We start from the raw sequence: 23,767 nt of genomic DNA, 5'->3' as shown, positions 1-23,767 counted from the left end.
AGAAAAATATTTTGGAATCAAATATGTAGAGCTGCACAGTCTAGAACAGTGGTCGCGAATCAATGGGCCAGGGACCATTAGTGGTCCGTGAAAATTTTTTGGTGGTCCGTAGAGAAATGTCACCCCCAAAGCATCCCCAAAAGCAATTAATCCAGGCTGTGCGGGAACACAAGGCTGCATCGCCCACATGGCCCACAGGAACACAAGGCTTGCATCGCTTGCATTGTGAACAACATGAGGTAGTCGGGGGGTAAGGGGGTAAGGGGGAACTTGCCCCACTCGTCCCATCACCTGGCCTGGCCACCGGGTTGCTTCTTTCTGCTTCTTTCTTATTCTGCTTTTGGCTGCACACAAGGAAAGCAGCAAAAGTCTTTCTTTCTCTCCCCCAAACTCCACCAGTAATGAGTCTTTGGGACCCAGCAAGGCATCCTACTCCAAGAGGCTGTGCGACGAGTCTCACAAAGACTCATTTCTGGTGGAGTTTGGGGGAGAGAAAGAAAGACTTCTGCTGCTTCTGCTGCTTTCCTTTCATGAAGCCAAAAGTTTCTCTCTCCACCCCCCTGAAAACGGTGCTGCAGATGGTATCCTGTGATCCCCCCAAAAAGAATGATCAATCGGTAGGAAAACTGGGTGGGGAATTTTCCTGCAGACTGTTTTTGGAATTTTCCCAGGGTCTCTGGTCTGTGGGATTTAAAATTATGAGTTTGGTGGTCCCTGAGGTCCAAAGGGTTTTGGCGACCCCTGGTCTAGAAAACATAAAAGTACAGTATATATGCCAATTATCTGTCAAAATAATCTCTGTTGATATAGCAAGTTAACTTATTTAAATTTCACTTATCTTGCCTGGAGAATGTTAAAGTTTAAATCAACGAGACCTCAATGTGGTTATTATCCTGGGCTGAGCCTGAGGAATTTTAAAACACTTAAGGTTATCACCAGAAACAACTTCCAATATGTGAAACCTTGCTGTAAAAGGAAGCGAAGCTGGGTCTGGTACAATGTATAGTACCAAGTAATACTATGAGCTGCCATCAGATGAAGCCTACAAGTGCCTGAGCATTTTATGAATGGATAAATTTAAGCATGGACAAGTTAAAAAGAAGAGTGAGAAAAGAGTGAGAAAATTGGAAAGGCAAAATTGAACTGTGGAAACACTATCAATGCCGTACATGTGCTATGATACACTGTTGGAATTGTTAACTGGACACTGGTTGAAATGGACAATTTGGATCAAAAAACAAGAAAATATAATGTAATCCCCCAAATTATTAACTGGAACATTATTAAAAGAATATCATTTTTAATGATAGCATGGTATTATCTTTGTTCATACCCCCACATAAATCCAATAGTTGACTGTCCTACATGACAAGAATTGTCTCGCTGAGTGTTGTTCTTTTTATATCACTCCTTGGCTTTTCTGAGTAGTCTTTGGATCCACTTCATAATTTGAAGTTCAAGATATATGCAACTAAAGTTCCCTGTCATAGTTGAACATTATAATACATCATCTATATAAATGCCACTATTTAAATAATGCTTCGCTCATTTGAATTAGGATTTATAATATTTTTCATTAATAAGCACAACTATATCATTTAAAAAATGGAATTGTCAACACCAATAACTACAGATTTCTTTCATTTATAGATGTTTCATATATTCTAAAATAGTCTCCTTTCAATCCAAATCAGGATAATTTTATAATTGTCAATATTTTTCCATTTATCCTTTTCTTATAACTATGGTTAAGTAATCTTCTGTTTCTTTCCATTTTTCTTCATCATTATCTTCATCAGCATAACATTTAGCAGGTCAGGCCAAGGCATTTTGCTACCTGAAGCCACAGACAAATTGGCATGTCTCCACAACCATGAAAGTTGAATCTTGATTGTATCAGGACAGCATCCTTCATACAATCAAAGAGTAGTTTAGGAAGTGCAAAAGAAATTCATGTAGTCTCTAGGGGCTTGTCCTCCAATGGAGAAGAATTGTTGAGGGGGTTCAGGAGGAATGGTAGGTAGGATTCCCGGCCTTCTGAAAAGAGGTCAAAACATGGCTCTGCAGCCTTGTGTGGAGAAGCCCAAAGGAGTATGCAGTCATAGGGCTGGTTGGTGCCATAGGAGCCCTCCCTTGGCCTTCATAAACCAATTTTTGGATTAAAATTGCCTCCTCAAATATTTTCTTGCCTCTTCAAAATTTCTTATAATTGTATAAGCTTTAAAAATTATTTTTAAATTTTAAATTATTTTAATTCTCATATACTGTTTTATATTTTGATACTGTACTGTATAACCCAGAGTCCCTCTTTGAAGAAAATGGGTGGTCCAGAAATGCCAAAATATATATATATATATATATATATATATATATATATATATATAGTATATATATATCATATATATATATATATATATATATATATATATATCCCATCCCCACAATCTGATCTTGAGCATAAATGAGCATAAAATACTACAAAGTAAAAGGAGTCATAGTTGTCCTTGGTGCCATTAATATGGCCCCAGGGTTGGGGGTGAGGAAAGGATGAAAGGATGTGAGATCTCTGAATACTGCTGGATAAGTGTCCAGTCTTACAAAATGGAAACATGCCTGAAATAGCTTCTCCATAGATTGCCTCTATCTAATCTCCAAGTTAGCCTCCTTGCGCCAGTCACTTCTCACAGCAGCTGATAGGCAAGATCTGTTGAGTGCAGAACCTTTCAGCAAATGACCCAACAGCTTGCAGTTGTCTCACTTCCTCCCTCTAATCAGAACTTCTTAACAGAGAAATATTTCTTCAGAAGGGTGTCTGGTAATTAACAATAGCATAACAGCCCTCCTTGGGATTTCATGTAAACCCATGTAACCTGAGATGGAATTCTGCATCCATAAAAGCCTGGCAAACCTTTGTTTCCCACCTGGTATGCTGCCTTCTTTAAATGAGATTTATCTGCTGTGGTTTTAAGGTGCTACATTTAATTTGTGTATTATTTATTATATACATTGCCTTTACATCCAGTCTTCCTGTTGAGAGCTCAAGGTCACTTTTTTTCTCTAATTTGATCCTCATTAAAATAACCTGGTGAGGTATGTTGGGAAATAATGACTGGCTCAAAATCACTGAGTGAGGTCCATAATAAAGTGGGGACTAGAACCAGAGTCTTCAAGTTTTAAATGGAATACCTTAACTAGCAATGTATATTTAGTATTCATAGGTATGTATACTTGTGTCATTCTCTCTCTCTCTACCCAATTGCCTTATGTAAGGTTTCTGGATTTATCAGATTAACTAACTATCTGCCGATGTTTATGCTGCTGCTAATATAGAGACCACTGTAAAATATAGAGTAAATATATCAAAGGATTTATTCCCAACAGATTATCCTCAGAAAGGATATAAAATTGGCATTATCTGAGATGAATTTATTCAAAGTTAATCATAGATTCTATATATGCTAAATGCATTAATTTATTTGCTTGGCTATCCTTATATTACTTTAAACCCATCATCATTAATTTACATATATACTCATACTTTGTAGTATTTTATACTCAAGCAGCAGATTGTGGGGGATGGGATATGTGTATATATATATATTGGCATTTCTGGACCACCCATTTTCTTCAAAGAGGGACTCTGGGTTATACAGTACAGTATCAAAATATAAAACAGTATATGAGAATTAAAATAATTTAAAATTTAAAAATAATTTTTAAAGCTTATACAATTATAAGAAATTTTGAAGAGGCAAGAAAATATTTGAGGAGGCAATTTTAATCCAAAAATTGGTTTATGAAGGCCAAGGGAGGGCTCCTATGGCACCAACCAGCTCTATGACTGCGTACTCCTTTGGGCTTCTCCAAACAAAGCCCTTCTTCAGATAAGCTGAACCTGATTTGTTAGGTATATTTTGGCACCTAAAATTCCTGGCTTATTCACAAGTTTACAAAAATAACATATGTAAGAGAGTTTGAGGGCCCATCTCCACAATCATTTAACTCAGGAGTCTTCAAACTTGACAGCTTTAAGATTTGTAGAATCCCAGAATTCATCCTCCAGTCATGTTAGCTCAGAAATTCTGGAAGTTGAAGTCCACAAGTCTTAAATTTGCCAAGTTTGAAGACCCTTGATTTAACTCAATGAAATTAAAAGACTATATATCTATTCCTATTTAAGTTCGAACATTAATTAGGGCTTTATTTGATTTTCAAACAACAGTATCTGTTATCACAATATTTTAACAATTTAACAAAGGCGATATATTTTATTTTATTAAATGTAGAGCCAGCCAATCCCTATGGCCCTGGATACATAATAGAAGCAAAAGGCCATTCACTGTTCAAGCCTTGTCAACATTGCCCAATGTCAAACAAGTAGCTGTGATTATCTGAATGTTGTTGTCTGCCACTAATTCATTTTGTCATTTAAAATATAGCAGTAGTGTCAAATCCACCTATTGGGAAATACTTTCTTTTGTTCAACTCCTAAAAGAGAAAACAATGTTGCAAAAAGTGCAATCTCAAGATTGTTTGCAGGTCACCTATCAGAAATCAAATTTTACTGGGATCTCTGCTACACAAAGGTCTACTCTAAATAATAATTCATCTTCATATTCACCCAACTGAGAATGTTTCTAGAATATGTTTTTCCCCCTTTCATTCAATTGTGTCTGATGCTTGAAAACAGCCTGTTCAAGTCCTTACAGTTTTCTTGGCAAGGTTTTTCAGAAGTGGTTTACCATTGCTTCCTTCCTTGCTCCAAGGCAAAGTGACTAACCCAAGGTCACCCATCTGGCTTTTTGCCCATGGTTGTTTCCTGGTTTCTACTCTGATGCCTTCACCACTGCATCAAAATGGTTCTCTAGAAGATGTTTAAGTTTAGAGTCTCAAAAAGCTTTCAAGGGAAAAGAGTTTCAGTAGCCCCATGTGTATTAGTTTATACATACTCACTAATGCTATCCAAACATATTAAGGAATTATCCAGACTGTGTACCCTTCATTTATACATTTGTTAATTTACCTACAAATTAGAAGGCAGAATTAATACCACTGGTTGAATGCCAAAAAGCACTTCTTTTTCCTATCTGCATATCCCTTTTCCTTTGACACAGAACTTTCTCCGCAGGAGCCGGCAAATCGATCCTTCAGCAAAATACAATTTCTGTTAAAATTTCTGTTAAAATTTCTGCTCCATGGCATTGTCATCATTTTATCCTATGCTCTAGATCTGCTTATCTCTTTGCCTTTCTTTTGGCATTTAGATAACCTGAAACTCATAATATATGCTTTGCTGGAATAGAAAAGAGACAAATATTTTACATTGTAGTGAACATTGCTTCCCTTCCCTCTCTCTTTTTTAAGAGGAGGTTAAAATGGAAATGGCAATTTCACTCCAAATCAGACTTCTTACATATTTCAGTCACAATCTCTGAAATAATACCAAGCAAAATCAGAACCATGGCTACAGTATGGCTGGGTTTGTATCTGGACCCTGAGATTGCCAGAGGCATTGGCTGAAGAAAAATATCACTTTTCAAAAACTACCTTCTTGATAAGTATCTAGGCCTACCGGAAGTTGAAAGAATGGCAACAGAAGCTTCCCATTTAACCCATTTAATTTTTTAGAATGGCTTGGAACTCAAAGTCTTGTGCTGTCTCAAGAGCTTCTCTCTCCCTGCCTTTGTGATTGTCTGACAATATGGGGTAAAAATAACCAGCCTGCATCGGCAGAGAGATAAAAGTTTGCCTTTTGTGTCTCTATGGGCAGTAGGATAGCAGCACCAATGGAGCTGTGTAGATATGACACATGGGAATTTCTGACATATCTCTTCCTATCCTGACCTTGACAGGCACAATAAAAAGGGGCCTCACGGCACACACACACACAGAATCACTCAGCCCCATAGCCCAGGTTGGTAATAAAAAGCATGTCTGTGTTGCACGTCTGTCTGGCCTGAAGTCCTGCTTTCCTTAGTGCATTCTTTTTCTACAAAAAGGGAATTAGAGGAACATGAACTATTGTCTGGAAGACAAACTTGGGAGTCGTAATATGGCTAAAGGGACTATGAAAAGAATGTATACTTATGATGTGTGAAAAGTCATGGGTGGCAGCAGGTGTAACTGAAATTGTGATTGTTTCAGTATGAATGTGTGGATGTGAAGATATTATCTGGTGCTATAGCAAGGCTTAGTAACAATAGCAGTAGTTGGGGCTTATAAAACCAGTGGTGGTAATAATCTTGTTGCAGTTACCATCAATTTATCTTAATAGCTCTGGGGTGTGTGTGATAGAACAGATGCATAGGCTTTCACAATATCTTGTAATGTTACTTGCCACTGTGATAACCTATCACACAGGATGCTAACTCAATCAAATTCCTTTGAGATGTAAGCTGGCAAAAACATGAAACAAAGACTACTTACAGCCTATTGGTGGGGTGCTCATTAAATACAAATTGACCATCCAGTAATTTTTCCTGAGATGCTGATTGTCTTTCAAATAAACCTAAAGTAGTTGCAATTTGGTCTGATTTTTGACAATATACAATGGGCACACATTCTTGATGCTTTAATATAACCTAGCTATATTTTCCATTTTTATATAGTTAAAAAATAATGATAGAAATAAAGAAAATCTTTGTATTATATAATTAAAATTAGCACATATATGTAGCTAGATTTATAATTTGGAATAAAATCTGACACATATTAGAGCACTATTTTTAATTTATAGAATACATAAATTTGCACGTATACTTTCTTATCATCCAGCAATTAAAAGGTTGGTGAACCATTACAGGACATATTAACGTGGTTTGGCTGTATTATTGACTAAAATGTACCTTACTTTTGTTCTTTCTTTTGTCTTTTTATACTCTAGGGTATTTGGCTGATCTTTTTGCTGCTGACTAGGCTTTATAGTCAACATGAGTAGGATGGACAAGGAAGAGTTTGGGGAGGCTGCCGAGTACCTCCGGAAAAGTTATGAGGAGATGATGAAGTATCAGACTATGCCATTTGATGGTAAGACAACCTTTTTTGCATAGAAAGGACTTCAACCCATGATCCATTTCTAACATGGCTTCCTCGGTACAGGAATTCTGCACCTTTTTTAATCCATTTAAAATGTTGAAACTGATTATGGCCATAGAGACTGAGACAACTAGATTAACAGTTAAACAATTATGCTTAAACAGCTTCTTTTTTAGTCATTTTGGTTGTAATGGAGAGTGCAGTAGGATGATTGTAGCTCCGTCTTTATGTTATGTTGATGATCTGTTTGTTGCTGTGCTATAATTATGTGAATTGTGAAGTGTCTGGTTTAGCATTTACTTGCTTTTAATTATATTTAGGAAAACATTCATTTAGGATGATTTATAAACAGGTTCATAATTGCCATGAATGAGTTCAAATTTATAATCAACTGTTCAGAAATATGTACCTGTGATTTGCATTTATCACAGCAACTACAAACAACAAAAAACGTATATATTAAGCAAGTACACAAAGTATGAAATGGAATTTCTTGCTTCCTAAAATATTGAAAATATTCCATGAAATTGAGAATCATATAATCAAATAACTGGAGCCTTCAAGTTTAATTTGTATGCACAATACAGGGATCCAAATAAAGCATCCCAGACGATAGCTGTTTAACCTCAATATATTTTGCTAAGGAAGTTGTTAGACATCCAACAGATAACAATTTATAGTAGAGATGGATACTAGATTCTTTAAATATACCTTTCTACCCTGACATTATCATATGAAACAGCAATTATCTCATTGCCATTGCCACTGCTTACAGGAGTGATCTGGCTTACATTAGAATTAGAATTTTTTATTGGCCAAATGTGATTGGACACACAAGGAATTTGTCTCTGATGCATAAGTTCTCAGTGTACATACAACAATAATGATAGATAATTATCATAGTCATTGTAAAAATACATTCATCTAAAACATTAGATACAACACTTAGTGATTAATAGTCATGAATACTAAAAAAGCAATCAACATAAATCATACTAGAATACTAAGTAAACAATATAAATCGTAAGATACAAGCAACAAAGTTATAGTTGTAAGAATATAAGGAGATAGATAATAGGGAAGATGAGAATAATGATGATAATACTGCCTTTCTAGATAGTTTGACAGTGTTATGGGAATTAGTTGTTTAGCAGAGTGATGTTCTGACGTGCAATGCTCTATAGCATCATTTTGAGGGTAGAAGTAGAAACAGTTTACATTCAGGATGCGAGGGGTCTGTAGATATTTTCACAGCCTTCTTTCTGAGTCATGCAGTACACATTACAATAAATAGCAAGAGTTATACATAACAAAAAGAGGAAAATCATGCAATTGTTCATCCCAAAATTTTCCATTTGACTGGTTCTTAAAAGGAAACATATCATATACAAATTAAAAAAAGAAGTGGATAAATATTCCTGAATAAATTCTAGGAAAGCCTGCTATCTTTGGACATCGCTTGAAGCTGTGATTAGAAATTGTCTGAATGGTCTATTTTAGAAATTTCTGTTTTGCAAAATTCTCTGCAATCATATATACCTTCTATTTGAGTTCCATTGAAGTAAATAGGATTGAAGTAAATAGCCTAAATGTGTTCAGGATCGCAATCAGTGCCCATCCATTTTTAGTCACCTTATCCAAGCAAATGAATGTTCGCTTTTTGTCAAATATGGAAAATGACATTTCAGATGTTGCTGATGGATGAGAAATGCAGAAAGAGCATGCTTTTAGTTGCCTTAAAATACATTTTCCTCCTGACTAGATTCAAATATTGCTCACCACTGACTTCATTTGCTGGCATTATACAGAATTTTAATTCAACAATATATAGAAGGCCACACAATTCCTTCTGTTAGAGATGAAAGAATGCTAAAAATTGAGTTACTACAAAATTAGAACTTAAGATTGTTGAATATTTTACCCAATCTTCATTATTTAGCCAAATCTTCCTTTTTTTGCAATTATCTTTAAAAAATCTAATTTAATATATATTTGAGTAGATAATGTTTATTCAAAATATTGTAATTCAAAACTTTGCAACAAATTTTTATTTCCAAAGTTTTACAAACTATTTATTTTAATTCTAGACCTAGAATTATAATATTAATTACAGAAAAATCAATTCCACAATTAATAGGAATGAATTAAACATAAATAAATATTCAAATCACAGCATTTCCCCATTCAGTAACTGAAGAATTAAAGGAACAAGAATAATGTTATAGAAAATATTTCTAGATCTTGTAAAATAATTATTTATGGCATCTGCATTATCTGAATCTAATATCTATTTGTACAACTTTTTAAAAATCATTTATGTTCTTTTTGTCTCTTTTGGAAATCAAGGAAAGAAAAGGGCCTGGATTCCAGATGACAAGGAGGCTTATATTGAAATTGAAATTAAAGAATCCTCTGGTGGCAAAGTCACAGTGGAAACCAAAGATAAAAAGGTAAAAAAATATCAAACGTACCAAATAACAGCCACATAGGAAACTGAAAAGGAAAGTTACATTTGCTCAACATTGCGCAGAGGAGAGGAAAAAAGGAGAATGCATCTAAACGTGGCATATGATTGTGCTGATTATGAATGTGTGTAAAAAGGATGCAGCAGGAAAAGTATCATTTGCAATTTGATGTAGAGTTACAATTGAATAGATCAAGGTGCATTTGAAAACGTTTCACCTCTGTATAGCACTATTCTTCAAAATATTAAAAGTAAGGTAAAGCTTTCCCTGATTAGTCATGTTCAACTCTAAGGCTCATTTCTGTTTCTTGGCCAAGGGAGCCAACTATATCTGAAGACATTTTCCATGGTCATGTGGCCAGCATGGCTATATGCCAAAGGCACAGGGAACACTGTTACCTTCACACCAAAGTGGTACCTATTAATCTACTCAGATTTGCATGCTGTCAAGCTGCTAGGTGGGCAGGAGCTGGGACAAGGAACAGGAGCTCACCCTATTGTGTGGTGCTTGGGTCTCGAGCCCAGGCTGTCAACTTTCAACAGCTGACAAACTCAGTGTCTTTAACTACTGAGCCATCACATCCCCTCTATATATGTATAAATTTGAAAATAAATCCTCTAAGAAAAAGAATGAAACTGAAATGCTCTCATTTTAACAACTATAGCAAGATTATAGAGGCAGTACAAAAGTACAGAGAAGAGCAACCAGGATGATTAGGAGACTGGAGATTAAAACATATGAAGAACGGTTACAGGCACTGGGCTTGGCTAGTCTAGTGAAGAGAAGGACCAGGGGAGACATGATAGCAGTCTTCCAATATTTGAGGGGCTGGCTGGCTGGATAATTCTGGGAGTTGAAGTCCACAAGTCTTAAAGTCGCCAAGTTTGAGGACCCCTGTATTAAATGGATATAAGAGAAAAAAGTGTTCTGAAGTAAAATGTGTCTTTCAGATGAGAGGTGATGTGGACCACGTACAGATGTTCTTCATGTATGAAACTAAATGGGGGAAATACTCCTTTAGAACATCTGATATTTTAGTTCCAATATTTACTTGCCATGTATTTTATATGAACACGAAATGATACTCTGAAATAATTACCTGTCTCATGTATTTTCTACTCTGAAATAGGAGGTACATGCAGCAGTGTCTTTGCTGAACTTAATGGTTGCCCAGGTCTATAAGAGGTCTATAATCTATCTAGCAGGGATCTTTGGGGTTTAGATGTCAAAAGTAAAAGCTGGATCCTCTTTTAATTTTAATATAAACTTACAACACTGTTTGGTGGTGGAAGCTTTCTAGGATTTCAGAGAGTTTTTTCACAGCCCTTTCTGGAGATACCAGGGATTTAACTGGAGACCTACACGCAAAGCTGATAAGCTGCCAAGGAACAATAAAATGTTCTTCTGATGTGTTAGTTTCTAGTATCTTAAGTCATCCAGATCAAAGAACACTAGATTATCCATTTATTTAAAAGCAAGTAAATAAATATAAGATGTATAAACCTCTCTCCCTGTTGCTGGCTTTGTAAACTACTACTGACAAGACTGTTTTCTTTTCATAAGAGCAGCAACATTTCTTAAATACAATTCATTCTAATCAGGCACAGACATGTAATACGATAGTTATTCTAGTTCTTGGATTTATGGAATTATATACTTCAGCTGTTTATCTAAATATCACCAAACCTTCCTGTTTGAAACTCTGCAGAATATTATTTTGTTTAGGTTATATTTATCCACACAAACCCACAATGACGGCAGCCACATTATACCACGGGAGCAACTGCATTGTAATTCAGAAGCCATGGCAAGATTTGTCTACTCAGTTCTTAAGACTCTGATCCTAAAAGTCAGTGGGAGTTACTCCCATGTAAACTGATATAGGATTGGGTTGCTAGTGGATGCCTCATCAATTGCTAGCCTGCCTTCAAATATTTCCAGGCTAGCATTGAGGAATGTAAAATTAATATAAAACAATTCTTTGAATAGAACTAATCAATGGAAACCGGGTAGAGCAAGTGGCCAGTTTTAAGTTTCTGGGTGTTACCATAAAAGAGGACCTGACCTGGGGTGCTCACATTGTAGAACTGGTCAAAAGGGCTTGCAGAGATTATACTACCTGAGACTTCTTAGAAAACAACAACTGAATGAAAAACTGCTGGTGACCTTCTACCTCTGCACCATAGAGAGTATCTTAACTTACTGCACCTCTGTATAGTTTGCCAATTGCAGTGGCAGATGGGACAGCACTCCAGAGGGTTAACGTCATTGCCCAGAAGATCATTGGTTGCTCTCTCCCCTCTTTGGAAGAGTTTTATAGCTCCCGCTGCTTTAAGAAAGTTCAAAATATTATCAAAGATCCATTACATCCTGGGCACCCTTTTTTTGAACTATTACCATCTGGCAGATGGTACAGAATATTAAAAACAAGCACAAATAGGCTGAAAAACAGCTTATATCCCAGGGCAGTAGCTCTTTTGAATTCTACTGTATAGTGTTGGTGCAGTGTTGTGGGTTTTCGGTTCAATGTGTGGAGTGTGAAGGATGTGTATTTGTGTTTATTTTCATGGTCAAGATGTGCACTGAAGGTGGTGTTTGATTTCATTGTATGAGGTGCAATGACAATAAACTAAACTAAACTAAACTAAACTAAACTAAACTAAACTAAACTAAACTAAAACTTCATAAGGAGGTAAGCTTCCTATAACAAGAGGTGTGAAATATTAACTTGGAAAAGATTCAGTGGCTAAAGCTTCTTCTCTTTCTGAAATACAGCTTTCAGTAGTTATTCATATTGGATTAATGATGATAAATAAGAAATATTTTCTTGAAAAAATTGAAGAAGGAAACCCCAATTTTCCCAAGATAATATTTTGTGACCAAATACTTGAATTAGCATATAGTTATTGTACTTTTGTTAACTTTTTGTCAAGCATTTATTAAATGTAGCACAGGAATATTTAGGACCTAACTTTATTAAAGCCCATGATACTGAAAAAGAAATCTTAAGAACTATGCTTCAAACAAAATGATGTATATGTAAAGTGCAATGGCCCTGAGGACTCTCCAGGCAATGAGCATTTCAAGATAACAATATGGGGACTGAATTCCATTTTCAGATTAAGAAACCCAGCCTGACATCCCCCTTGTTAGAGTCTGCAGAAATATGCAGAATCTTTCTTTCCCTGATACCCAAACTCAGCCTTTTAGTGGAAACAGAAAAAACAAGAGGACCTCAAATGTTGCATGGGCAGATTGAGACTTTACTTAATCCATTGGATCAAAAGCATACCCATTTCCAAAGCAAGCCTTAACACGGGGAGAGATTTAAGCCACCACTATACAACAAAACAATGCATTGCTCTCACTTCTACTGTATAATCTGGCCTAGAAAAAATATAGTGTGGTTGGAAGTTCCAAACAAGTGGAAAAACTATCCTGCCAGGCAAATATATTTTGAAAAGTTATGCCCATGTATTCGATTTCTTTTTGTCTGTAGTGCTTTTTGAATACTGGACAGTATTCCTGCCCCGCTTCCCCCGCTGATTCTTCCTGTTTTGGGGCATTCGTGAAAAAAAGATTCTGCACGTTTCTCTATATGCATTTTAACAAATATTAGAAAAAAGAAAACAAATAAATTTCCAAGGTAGTCTACGGTACCTAATAAAAACCGCAATAGAAATAGTAAAGCCAATGCTGACATTTAGCATAATAAGAGATAAATAAGTAAAAACGTTATCATATCTTAATGAATAGCTTTATGGGTTAGAGCCTACTTCATCCATTATTAGCCTCATTGTCATGTAAGTTATGTGATTGAACAGTTGCATGCTAGATCCTTAAGGATTTTCTTTGAGCTTATGGATAGGTTCTTGTATTTTCATCAAACAGTTTGTTTGATTCCTCTAGACTCTTGTGGTTAAAGAGGATGATGTTCAACCTATGAATCCTCCAAAATTTGACATGATTGAAGATATGGCTATGTTAACTCATCTCAATGAGGCTTCAGTCCTGCATAACCTGAAACGACGTTACACCAAGTGGATGATCTATGTAAGTTAGAAGGATAAACACTGTTGATTATACTGTATTACATCCTGTGTGTGAAACAAGCTGTCGAATAGTAGATTGTGTGTTATAAAACTCCCATCTGCTAATTTTAATTTCATTAGAAATATTAAATATTTAAATCCTAAATGAATTTGAAACATGGTACTAGAATTGAAACATTTTACATTTTATGTTCTTCTTTAAATTATATCCTTATCAATAGGGCCAGAAAATGACTTAATGCTGGTTCTGAGTTTTAGGGGGCTCGTGAGCAACTTTCTATTTTTGGACATTTTCCCAGAAAGGGCCAACCTTTTCCTATTTGCTTTCACTGCTACCCCTTCATTTTTGCACCCTATTTAAGCAAAGGAGGTAATAAAAAGAATATGTGGTATTTTCTCACTTACTATTGTTTATTTGATGAAACAGATGAACTGAACTAGGAGATGGAACAGAGAGAATAAAAATCTCTTAAGAGTTGGCAGTGTGCCCTCTACTGGGATGTAAGCCTTGCTTTTGGTTAATGAACTGTACTATTGGTGTCAACCTGGTTTACTTTTCTCATAGCTATGCTGTTTCTTTCTTCTCAGACCTATTCAGGCTTGTTCTGTGTCACGATAAATCCATATAAATGGCTTCCAGTCTATACAGCTCCTGTTGTAGCAGCTTATAAAGGCAAGCGGAGGTCTGAGGTCCCTCCCCACATCTACGCAATTGCAGACAATGCCTACAATGACATGCTGCGCAGTAAGTGTCGAATCCAATTTTTTACAAAAAAATTGTGGGAAAGGAACTGAAAACCCGATATAGACCTATTCTTCACACTTCCCAGTTGGAGTCAATATGAAGGGGATTGCGCACCAACAATATAGAGAGAGCTATGAATTTTACGCAATTGTTTTTCAACTTCAAATGCTTTTTAATATTGCCGGAATTCTTCATTTTTTAGAGGTAGCACAGACTTGCATAATAATTTATCTAAAGCAGTGGTTCCCAAAGTGGGTGGTACTGTCCCCTGAGGGGGTGGGATGCCTTAGGGGGGAGGTGCTAAGAGGCAAGGGGTCCGGCAGGGGATTGCTAAGAGGCAAGGGGGGTATTCGAGGCGCCAGCCCCACAGGGTTACCCCACTGACTGTTACACTGCTCCGGGGCTAGTGCCTCAAACACCCCCCTGTTGTACCTAAAATGCGGCAGTGGCAGCACGTCTGAAAAGTTGAGCAAAGCCAGAGGTCAGTAATTTTTGCTGCAAAGAATCACAAAAGCTTCTGGGCTGGGCACAAAAAGGGACACACATGTCAATGCAATTCAGCAACATAAAATAAAGAAATACAAATAAAACAAATCAACAAGAACCAGCAAAGCATCTCTGATTAGATTTTATTCACTACTAGAATCTAATCAGAGATGCTTTGCCAATTCTAGTCCAATGACCTGGTCCAGCAGGGTTAGAAGGGAGTGTGTGTGTATGTGTGTGCATGGCTGTCAAGACTCCAAAAACAGGTCAAGTAGCTCTGGGGAGGCCAGTCATAAATTAGAACACCTGCTAAACAACCAGCCATTAAGTGAGGACCACTTGCCTTTGGTTTGCCAGTCACCTGGCCACGCCCACGCAGTCACATGACCACCAAACCACACCTACCCAGTCATGTGACCAGCAAGCCATGCCCTCAAATTAGGCCGCGCCCATAGAAGTTTGACTCCCATCCCTGGGTGGGGGGCACCGAGGATGAGTTTGTAGCACCAAGGGGGCGGTGGACTGAAAAAGTTTGGGAACCACTGGTCTAAAGCAAAAACATGCAGTAGAGTTCAGCAATTACTTCTGTGATTTAAGAAAACCTGCATTATTTGCCAATGCGAAACTAGCTATTGAATATTGGAGTTCCCTGTATCACAACCTATACTACTGACATGTTTAGTACAGGTAGTCCTCAACTTACAACCGTTTGCTTAGTGACCATTCAAAGTTACAACGACACTGAAAAAAATGACTTATGGCCATTTTTCACACTTATGACCATTGCAGCATCCCACGGTCATGTGATCAATGTTCAGATGCTTGGCAACTGGCTAATATTTATGATGGTTGCAGTATTCCAGAGTCATGTGATCACCTTTTGTCACCTTCTGACAAGCAAAGTTAATGGGGAAACCAGATTCACTTAACAACCGTGTTACTAACTTAAGAATTGCAGTGATTCACGTAACAAGTGTGCCAAGAAAGTTCATAAAATGTGGCAAAATTCATGTAACAAATAACTCGCTTAACAACATACATTTTGGGCTGAATTGTAGTCATTAGTTGAGGACCATCTATATAGGAGTGGAATAAGTTATGTATCAATCCAGCTTCATTTCATTTCTACCCAACTGTTCTAAAGAGACTATATATCACTTCAGAATTCATTGAGGGGTTGGTGGATAGTGGCATACAATTGTAACAGAAACATGAAAGAATCCTTCTCTTGAATGTGCTACAGACATACTTTGGGTTTGATTATCTATGGTTAATTAAACTTAACATAAGCACTCCCATATAGATTCAGCTTTCTGTATCTAATATGCTGCCACTATATCAAAAAGACTGATTTGAAACAAGCTCAATGCATGAGCATATATCTATTTAGTTTTACTTAAAAAGTATACATTTTTCCACTTCCTTCTTCCAAAAAGTTAGGTACAGCACCTGATGCAAATGTTCAGTACATCTCTCTCCCTCCCTCCCTCCCTCTCTCCCTCTCTCTCCTGTATGTTGAAATCTTCATCTTAATTTCTATGGTGAACACAAAAAGTCTGCATAAGGACAGTTTTTTATGAGTCCATTTGAATAGCTATTAAAATATGACCATACCAATGAGTGTATTAGACAGGACAGTGAGTCTAATCTCAGATTTATAGCTGGAAACAGAAAGTTAAAAAAGAAGGACATCAGTTTGACTATGAATGGGCTGGTGTTAATGATACAAACTCTAAGAAGAATGACTTGAACCTTATTTTTTTTTCTTTACCTTATAGATCGAGAGAATCAGTCTATGCTTATCACGTAAGTGCTTTCTCTTATCTGTGCAATCGATATCTCATTTGTATGTGCTTTTGAGTTAGGTTCTTTTTGTCTGTGGTTTCTATATGAAATCAATTCTAGGTAGATCAAGTTTACCATATCATCCTGTCGAGAAAGGAAAGCTGAATTGTTTGGGCAGGCTGCACAATCTTTGAGGAACATAATGATCTCTTCCTGCAACTCCCTATCCTCTTTCAGTTTGTTATCTCAGATTTTCTGGCTATTATATGTCAGTGAACAGCTGCTACTATTGTCTCAGGGGGCCAACCAAAAATGGGACAACAAATAACTCAGTCCGTATGGTTGATCATCCTTCCTGTGTGCATAATTTTTTTGAGGGCACCATGTCATTTAGGTATTCTGGGGAAGCACTTTCTGTGAAAAAGCCCAATTAAGCCAAAACATTTCATTTATATTATTCCATTTTTCATACTTCATTTGGATATACTCCTGCAAGCATTGTGGTGGTCTGTGATTAGTTCAATTGGAAGATACGCTGTTGGGAACCTAAATTAGAGCAAGCCCACACCACTTTTGTTTCATTAAACAGGCCCAGTTCAATGGCCATATCTTACCAATCGCTTTCATCAACCATGATAAAATCCCTTGCACTAATGGATATGCCTTGGAAGTTTGCACATTTGTCTCCCATACATGAACAAGAACTTAAAAATCAAAACTTACAGAGGAAACAACTGAAGAGATTAAGTATCAGTGGACATTTATGAAAGGGATTAATGGAAAATAATTGTATAATAGGCTACAAGTAGACTATGAATGACCACAATTTGTAGATGCCAGTAGGAGAATGCCTTTTTAAGAGACCTGAGTATGGGTACAAAAAGTCTATGAGATTGTAGCATAAAAGGGAAAGAATAAGAAATCAAAGTTGGAGAATGAACAGTGGGCAGGAATTATGAGAAAAGGGGATCCTGGGAGAAATTAGGCTAAGCCCCATTTGTAAAAAGAAAGAAAGGGAAGAAGTATTAACTGAAGCAGCCATGGTGATGCTATAAAAAGCTTAATCTGCTTCTCCCCCACTCCCCAAGCTTCTAGTCTTGGCCATGGCCTAATTAGGTAAAGCAGGGGCTGAAAGCATGAGATGTTTGGCTCTAGGCCTGCAGAGACCTCATTCCTACCCCCACCTCAGGATAGCTCTTTGTGTAGTGGGGATTACAATGGAAGGGCAGCTAACTTTAGGCATGAAATCAATGCCAGGCCAGTGCCATTGAACTTTATTGATAGCACAGAAGACGATCCCAGTCTAAGTGAAAAAAAGGTTCAATATCTTGCTGAGCTTGAGTTCCTCTTTTTGGAGAATTTAGTTTTACATGTGGTTGAATCAACTTTTCATACTCGTCTCTTGAAATATAAAGAAACTCTATGATTTTACTTTTCATTCCTGAAAGCAATTAAAATAATTTTCTATGTGTAAAAAGTGTGAAGCTGCTTTGTACAGAACAGCAAAGGAAGTAGAATCTTGTGAATTTCTGCACTTCCTACAGCAGAAAACTGTTTAACACAAATTAATGATTAAACAGCTTGTATACTAGCTTTTACTTTCTGGAGGAATGCTAAAATCTACAGGCTGAGTCAATCTAGTCCATTTAGTCAACAGTTCCCGGGAAGGGATGGGGGTAGGAGAGGGAACTCATATCAATGATGCTGCCTTGTTTCTTCTTGCTAGTTAATAGGTTCCAGTGCAGAGTTGATCTAGAACAGAGGTGTCAAACTCACGGCATCACATTTTCATCACATGACATATCGTGACTTCCCCCCACCATTTGCTAAACAGGATGTGCGTAGCCAGTGTATAATGCATCTGGCCCACGGTCCGCAAGTTTGACACCCCTGATCGAGAACTATGTACGGCAGAAGCTCTGAAGTAGCAGTTTTTCCAGAATCTCTAAGTGCAGAATGTTAACAGCATTTAATCTTCAAGACTGTAACCTGTACAGATGTTCCAGATGCATCCAGAATACATGCAGAATATATACATGCAGAAGCTTTTACATGCATGTAACTTGATCTTTCCCAACTTGTACTGCCAGATATATTGAAATGGAATCTCTCAGAATTTCCAATCAACTCAAGGTCGAAATCTTTGTTGTACAACAGATATTTTGATGTAATCAGTAGCAGGTTTTTTTGTTTGTTTCTAATGTTTGTTCAATTTGTATGAAAAAAGTCAAATAATATTATGCTTATCATATTGATACCCTAAATTGTAATTGATAGAAAAAAATAATCCCATCAGTTGATGACCGTGCTGCTTAGGAATCTGGAGAGAGGAAATTGTATTTTAACAGATTTCCCTGTGTCTCAACTCACGCAAAGCTCAGATGCAACCGCTGGACTTCAAACCATATTTTTCAAAGCAGCACAGCCTTTGTCCACCCATATTGCACACAAGGCAAAGGTCAAGGCAACAGAGGCATCATACTGTCCGGTCCCATTATTTTCAGGAGCAAGAAAAAGATAGATGTCCCCTGTGCGACATTGTTCTTGTTCATCCAGGCACTTCTAAAAATATCTCATAAACTCACCCTATGTTCTGAGTACCACAAAACCCATTCATTAATCAATAGTATTTAAGATTTAGTGGGATGGCTAATATGCTAGCATGTCTTTCTCCACTCTGACCTCTATAGTATATTTCTGGGTGGTTGGGAGTTGACTGGCAGATTGTGTGAGTATGAGAAATTTTTGCTAATTGCTTCATGCTCTTCATCTATGTATTTCTATTACTCTAAGCGGAGAATCTGGTGCTGGTAAGACTGTAAACACCAAGCGAGTCATTCAATACTTTGCCATTGTCGCAGCCCTGGGTGACTCTCCGGGCAAGAAAGGAGTAAGGCCTTCATTTGCAAAAAATGCATTTTCTCTTTTCTTTTGTTTGTTTTCCTTTTGTTTCCTTTTGGACTTGTTTGGCAGTGTGTTGGACATGGCCTTTTCTTTTGTTTCGAAACAAGCAAGGCTTGAAAAAATTGCTCTTGGGGAAAATTTCATGAAAAGGATGATGAGGCAGTGATTGCTTCAAGGCTTTTTTTCTTTTTAATGACCAATGTGTTTCCCTTTCCTCCAGTACTTTTATTTTCAAAAAAGGGAGAAGTTCCCCAAAGCAGTCTTGCAACTCTTTCTTTTAAGCCTTGCTTTTTGTGATTTCCCTCTCCCAATTATCTCTCTTGTTCCTTTTTATTCTTTTTTTTCCATTTTGTATCTTTCCTTATTCTGTTTCTTCATCTTGCATTTCTTTTTTCTTTTCCTTTTTCCTTTTTTCCTTTTTGAAATATCTCTGTAACTGCTTATTTTCTTATCAGTAATTTTTTTTTGGACTTTGATTACGTTTTTAAAAAATCACCAACAGCGTTTTCCTTCTTTGGGTTTGTTCTTTTTAACCTTCTTGCTTCTTGGTGCTGTTTTTTTTATATTTAACATTTTTGATGTATTAAATATGTTAGTTTTTATGGAAATTTAATCATTTTGGATTTTCTTATCAACAAAATTGGATTGTTTTCTTCTTTGATTGGCATTTTCTATGACTCTAATTTTGTATTTTTGAAATTCTAAATCTGTCTTTTAAAATCTTTTTTATAGCAAGCACCTGCCACTAAAACTGGGGTAAGTTTTTAAATAAGGAACTATTGCAAACTTAAAAAATAAAAAAAAGTATCAAAAACTTCAGTGAGGAGCAGGCAATGTGATTATCAAATTTAGGACAGCTTCTAGAAACTTTTGAAGGCTATCTTTGGGCAGGTAGTTATATATGGCAGCCAGTATGCATAAATTTGTTTTCCATGAGGCAAAATTTTGTTATATGAGTATGAAAAAATATTATCCCTTTTTGTTTCATAGGGTACCCTTGAAGATCAAATCATTGAGGCTAACCCTGCTATGGAAGCTTTTGGCAATGCTAAAACTCTGAGAAATGACAACTCTTCACGGTTTGTAAGTATACTTTAAATCAAAGCAGCAATATATAACGCTTTATGGTTGTTATGTGTATGCTTTGTTAATTTGCCATGTGGTACCATTAAGATATGTAACAAACTGTTTCCATACCTGGGTTTTTTAATTATTAAGCATAGTCTGATTATATACCTTTTACGCTGAAAGGCAGGAATAGTAATAATAGCAGCAAACAACAACAATATCTAGGCTGCAAAAATTGGCAGCATGGAGATTTTGAAAATACTAACCTTTGTAGTATAGACATAGAAGCATTATTGTGATACATTGGAAAAGAAAGCAGTTTATTCAGAAATAAGATTAAGGTGTTAATATATATTTTAATGTAATTGTACACCTCAGGACACAAAAAGCTATGAAAAAGGGAAGTTCAATCACAGTCTATAGATGTTCTATAGACAGAAGTTATATCAGAGTTTCAGCACACGTCATCTCCACAAAACAGCTAAATCATGGATATAAGGGAATCCTCTACTGAGGACTCTTCCTGAAATGCAAATAGCTGTTTTTGGAATGCCTTTCATTTCTGATAATTGAAAGAGTCAACTTCAATAGACAAAAATGTCTATTGATTATATATCAAGTTCACTTTTTGGTGTTCTCAAGTGATTTAGGACCCAATTAGATGCCTGAATCAACTCTAGTAACAAGTCAAAGTTGCAACATTAATATTTCAGAAATAAATAATAAATAGCAATTAAGCATTATACTTAAAACTATAACATAACATGAACTTTGTATGTTAGAATCCTTGATATCTCTGATGACGTGATGATGATGATCAGGCATGTTCCATATAACTATTTATGACCGCGAAGGGCTTTTGCTGTTTAGAATAAAATTGGGTGAATAACTACTGCTAAAATTCTAATTAATATAACTAAGGGCCTTTAGTCAATTGCATAATATGTGAGCCCCTTTTCTTTCTATGTATTTTAGGGCAAGTTCATCCGTATCCATTTTGGGCCATCAGGGAAATTGGCATCTGCTGACATTGACATATGTGAGTAGTAAATCTAAAAGAAAATTGAATAAATTTATGTAGGATGAAGTTATAAATGAATTACTGAATAATAAATAGAGTTGATTTTTTAGTTATAATAGTGTATATGATAGCGAATAAATATAAAAAAGAATGATAATTTCCAGATGCCTCTGAATATCAGTTGTTGAACTTATATTCTATTTATGGGCTTTACAAAATATTCTGCCCTCTATTTCTACTGTGGAAAGAAAGTGCTGGATTGAATATGTATTTTCTTTCACAAAACTCTATTATTGTTCTTCAAGAGTGATCGCCTATAAAATCCAAGGTTGACTTTCTTTTGACTACAGGTTAATAAAGTAAAGTAGCCTTGCAATTGAACATTTTGTATATTTTGCTTTTAGACTTGCTGGAAAAATCAAGAGTGATTTTCCAGCAGCCAGGAGAGAGGAGTTACCACATTTATTACCAAATCCTTTCTGGAAAGAAACCAGAATTACAAGGTAATTAGCATGAAAATGGTTTGCAACAAAAGGAATTTGTTAGCCAGCATGGAAAACACGTATAACAGAACAGCCACAGAGCTATGTTCAGCATTCTGATAGGCTGTTGTATATCAATAGTTGTTATCAGTATCAATGAATCTTCATCTACAACAAAGCTATAACTTCATACTTTTATTCTTGTGAGAACACATGGTTCATCCACATCTATATTCATCTTTTGGATCATTGTTGGCTCAAAGACTTCTAATATGCTTCATAGCAATTTTCAATTCAGAACTTTCCAAATGATGATACACGCTTATAATATTTCAGAAATTTACTGAAATTCTGCTTAAAATAAATCCATAGAAAGCTAGGCTAACAAATATTTAATCAATAAAATGAATATGTTCAATTATTCTTCTCACTTATATAATAATTAAACAATTTTCAGAGTACTGGTCAGGTTTATCAATTTAGCAAAGACAGTACTGTCTAATATCACTTAAAGATTAGACATTTATGATGACAGTTGATGTTAAATAGACAAGTTTAAAAAGTTGCTGATCTTATTTTTGCAGGGAGACTAAATTTAAGTTTAACACACTGTTCCTACTTCTTTTTATCTTGGTTTTACAGGTAAGATTGCATGAATTCTTATTCTCTAAATTATTCCATTCCAGATATGCTTTTGGTTTCTTCCAACCCTTATGACTATCACTTCTGTTCACAAGGAGTAACAACTGTGGACAACCTGGATGATGGAGAAGAGCTCATGGCTACAGATGTAAGTATTTTTTCAGCAATAAAGCAAGACTGTGGAGGTCTCCTTCTAAAGTGCTTCAGTGCTATTTACATTAGCCATGTAAAACAATATAAATACCTTTTATTTTAGTAAAAAGTGAATATTGTGGTTGCTTCATATCATATCAATAAAAAATTTTTTTGTCTAAATTCTCTTGTATATTTTTATGTATCAATGCTTTATATTGACTATATCCTAGTATGATTTGATTGCTTATTGTACCCTATGACTATTATTAAGTGTTGTACCTTATGATTCTTGATGAATGTATCTTTTCTTGTATGTATACTGAGAGCATTTGTACCAAGACAAATTCCTTGTGTGTCCAATCAAACTTGGCCAATAAAGAATTCTATTCTATTCTATTCTATTCTATTCTATTCTATTCTATTCTATTCTGTTCTGTTCTGTTCTGTTCTGTTCTGTTCTGTTGTATTGTATTGTATTGTATTGTATTGTATTGTATTGTATTGTATTGTATTCTATTGTATTCTATTCTATTCTATTCTATTCTATTCTATTCTATTCTATTCTATTCTATTCTATTCTATTCTATTCTATGTAGTTAGTCATCCTTAATGGAATAAATTTAATACTAAAGGTAGATCATCTGAACCATATCTCTATCAAAAGAGATTTATATTACATATATTGAGTCGCCATGGGTGAATAGGTGGCAATATAAATCAAATAAATAAATAAATAAATATTGCAAAATGACCCTGGAAAAAATAAGGTCTGCAGCTTATATGCAGATTATGTAACTGATAATGCTCCTTCAGTCTGTGTAGTGATAGAGGGAGAGGAATATGGATTGTTGGAAGAGGAGGTTCAGAAATGCCAGTGTCTTGAATGAGACAGACTGATTACACAATAAGAAATATATATTGAAATAGGATTATTCCAGAAAAGCCTT

General features: G+C 35.9%; 1 protein-coding gene across 3 annotated transcripts in view; it reads left to right on the top strand.

Annotated features, from left to right (window-relative positions):
* The first annotated feature begins 5,843 nt into the window (after positions 1-5,843).
* Positions 5,844-23,767, top strand: part of MYH7B (myosin heavy chain 7B) — a 49,088-nt gene continuing 31,164 nt past the window's right edge. The window contains exons 1-12 of one of the 3 annotated variants that reach the window (XM_026697652.2): positions 5,844-5,914; positions 6,884-7,026; positions 9,382-9,485; positions 13,410-13,553; positions 14,141-14,297; positions 16,562-16,589; positions 19,362-19,458; positions 20,205-20,228; positions 20,463-20,555; positions 21,516-21,579; positions 21,966-22,064; positions 22,730-22,833. In XM_026697652.2, the coding sequence (XP_026553437.1) occupies positions 6,930-7,026; positions 9,382-9,485; positions 13,410-13,553; positions 14,141-14,297; positions 16,562-16,589; positions 19,362-19,458; positions 20,205-20,228; positions 20,463-20,555; positions 21,516-21,579; positions 21,966-22,064; positions 22,730-22,833 (1,011 nt within the window). In that variant the 5' untranslated portion in view covers positions 5,844-5,914; positions 6,884-6,929. Of the gene's footprint in view, positions 5,915-6,883; positions 7,027-9,381; positions 9,486-13,409; positions 13,554-14,140; positions 14,298-16,561; positions 16,590-19,361; positions 19,459-20,204; positions 20,229-20,462; positions 20,556-21,515; positions 21,580-21,965; positions 22,065-22,729; positions 22,834-23,767 lie in introns of those variants that run through there. The other 2 variants (XM_087929170.1, XM_087929171.1) reach the window with 2 other exon arrangements.

Source organism: Pseudonaja textilis, chromosome 3 (genome assembly GCF_049901715.1).
Source record: "Pseudonaja textilis isolate UNSWEBS1 chromosome 3, rPseTex1.2, whole genome shotgun sequence".
In the NCBI taxonomy this organism is placed as follows: Eukaryota; Metazoa; Chordata; class Lepidosauria; order Squamata; family Elapidae; genus Pseudonaja; species Pseudonaja textilis.
The sequence above is the reverse complement of the archived record's forward strand: the minus strand, read 5'-3'. Positions and strand labels throughout refer to the sequence as shown.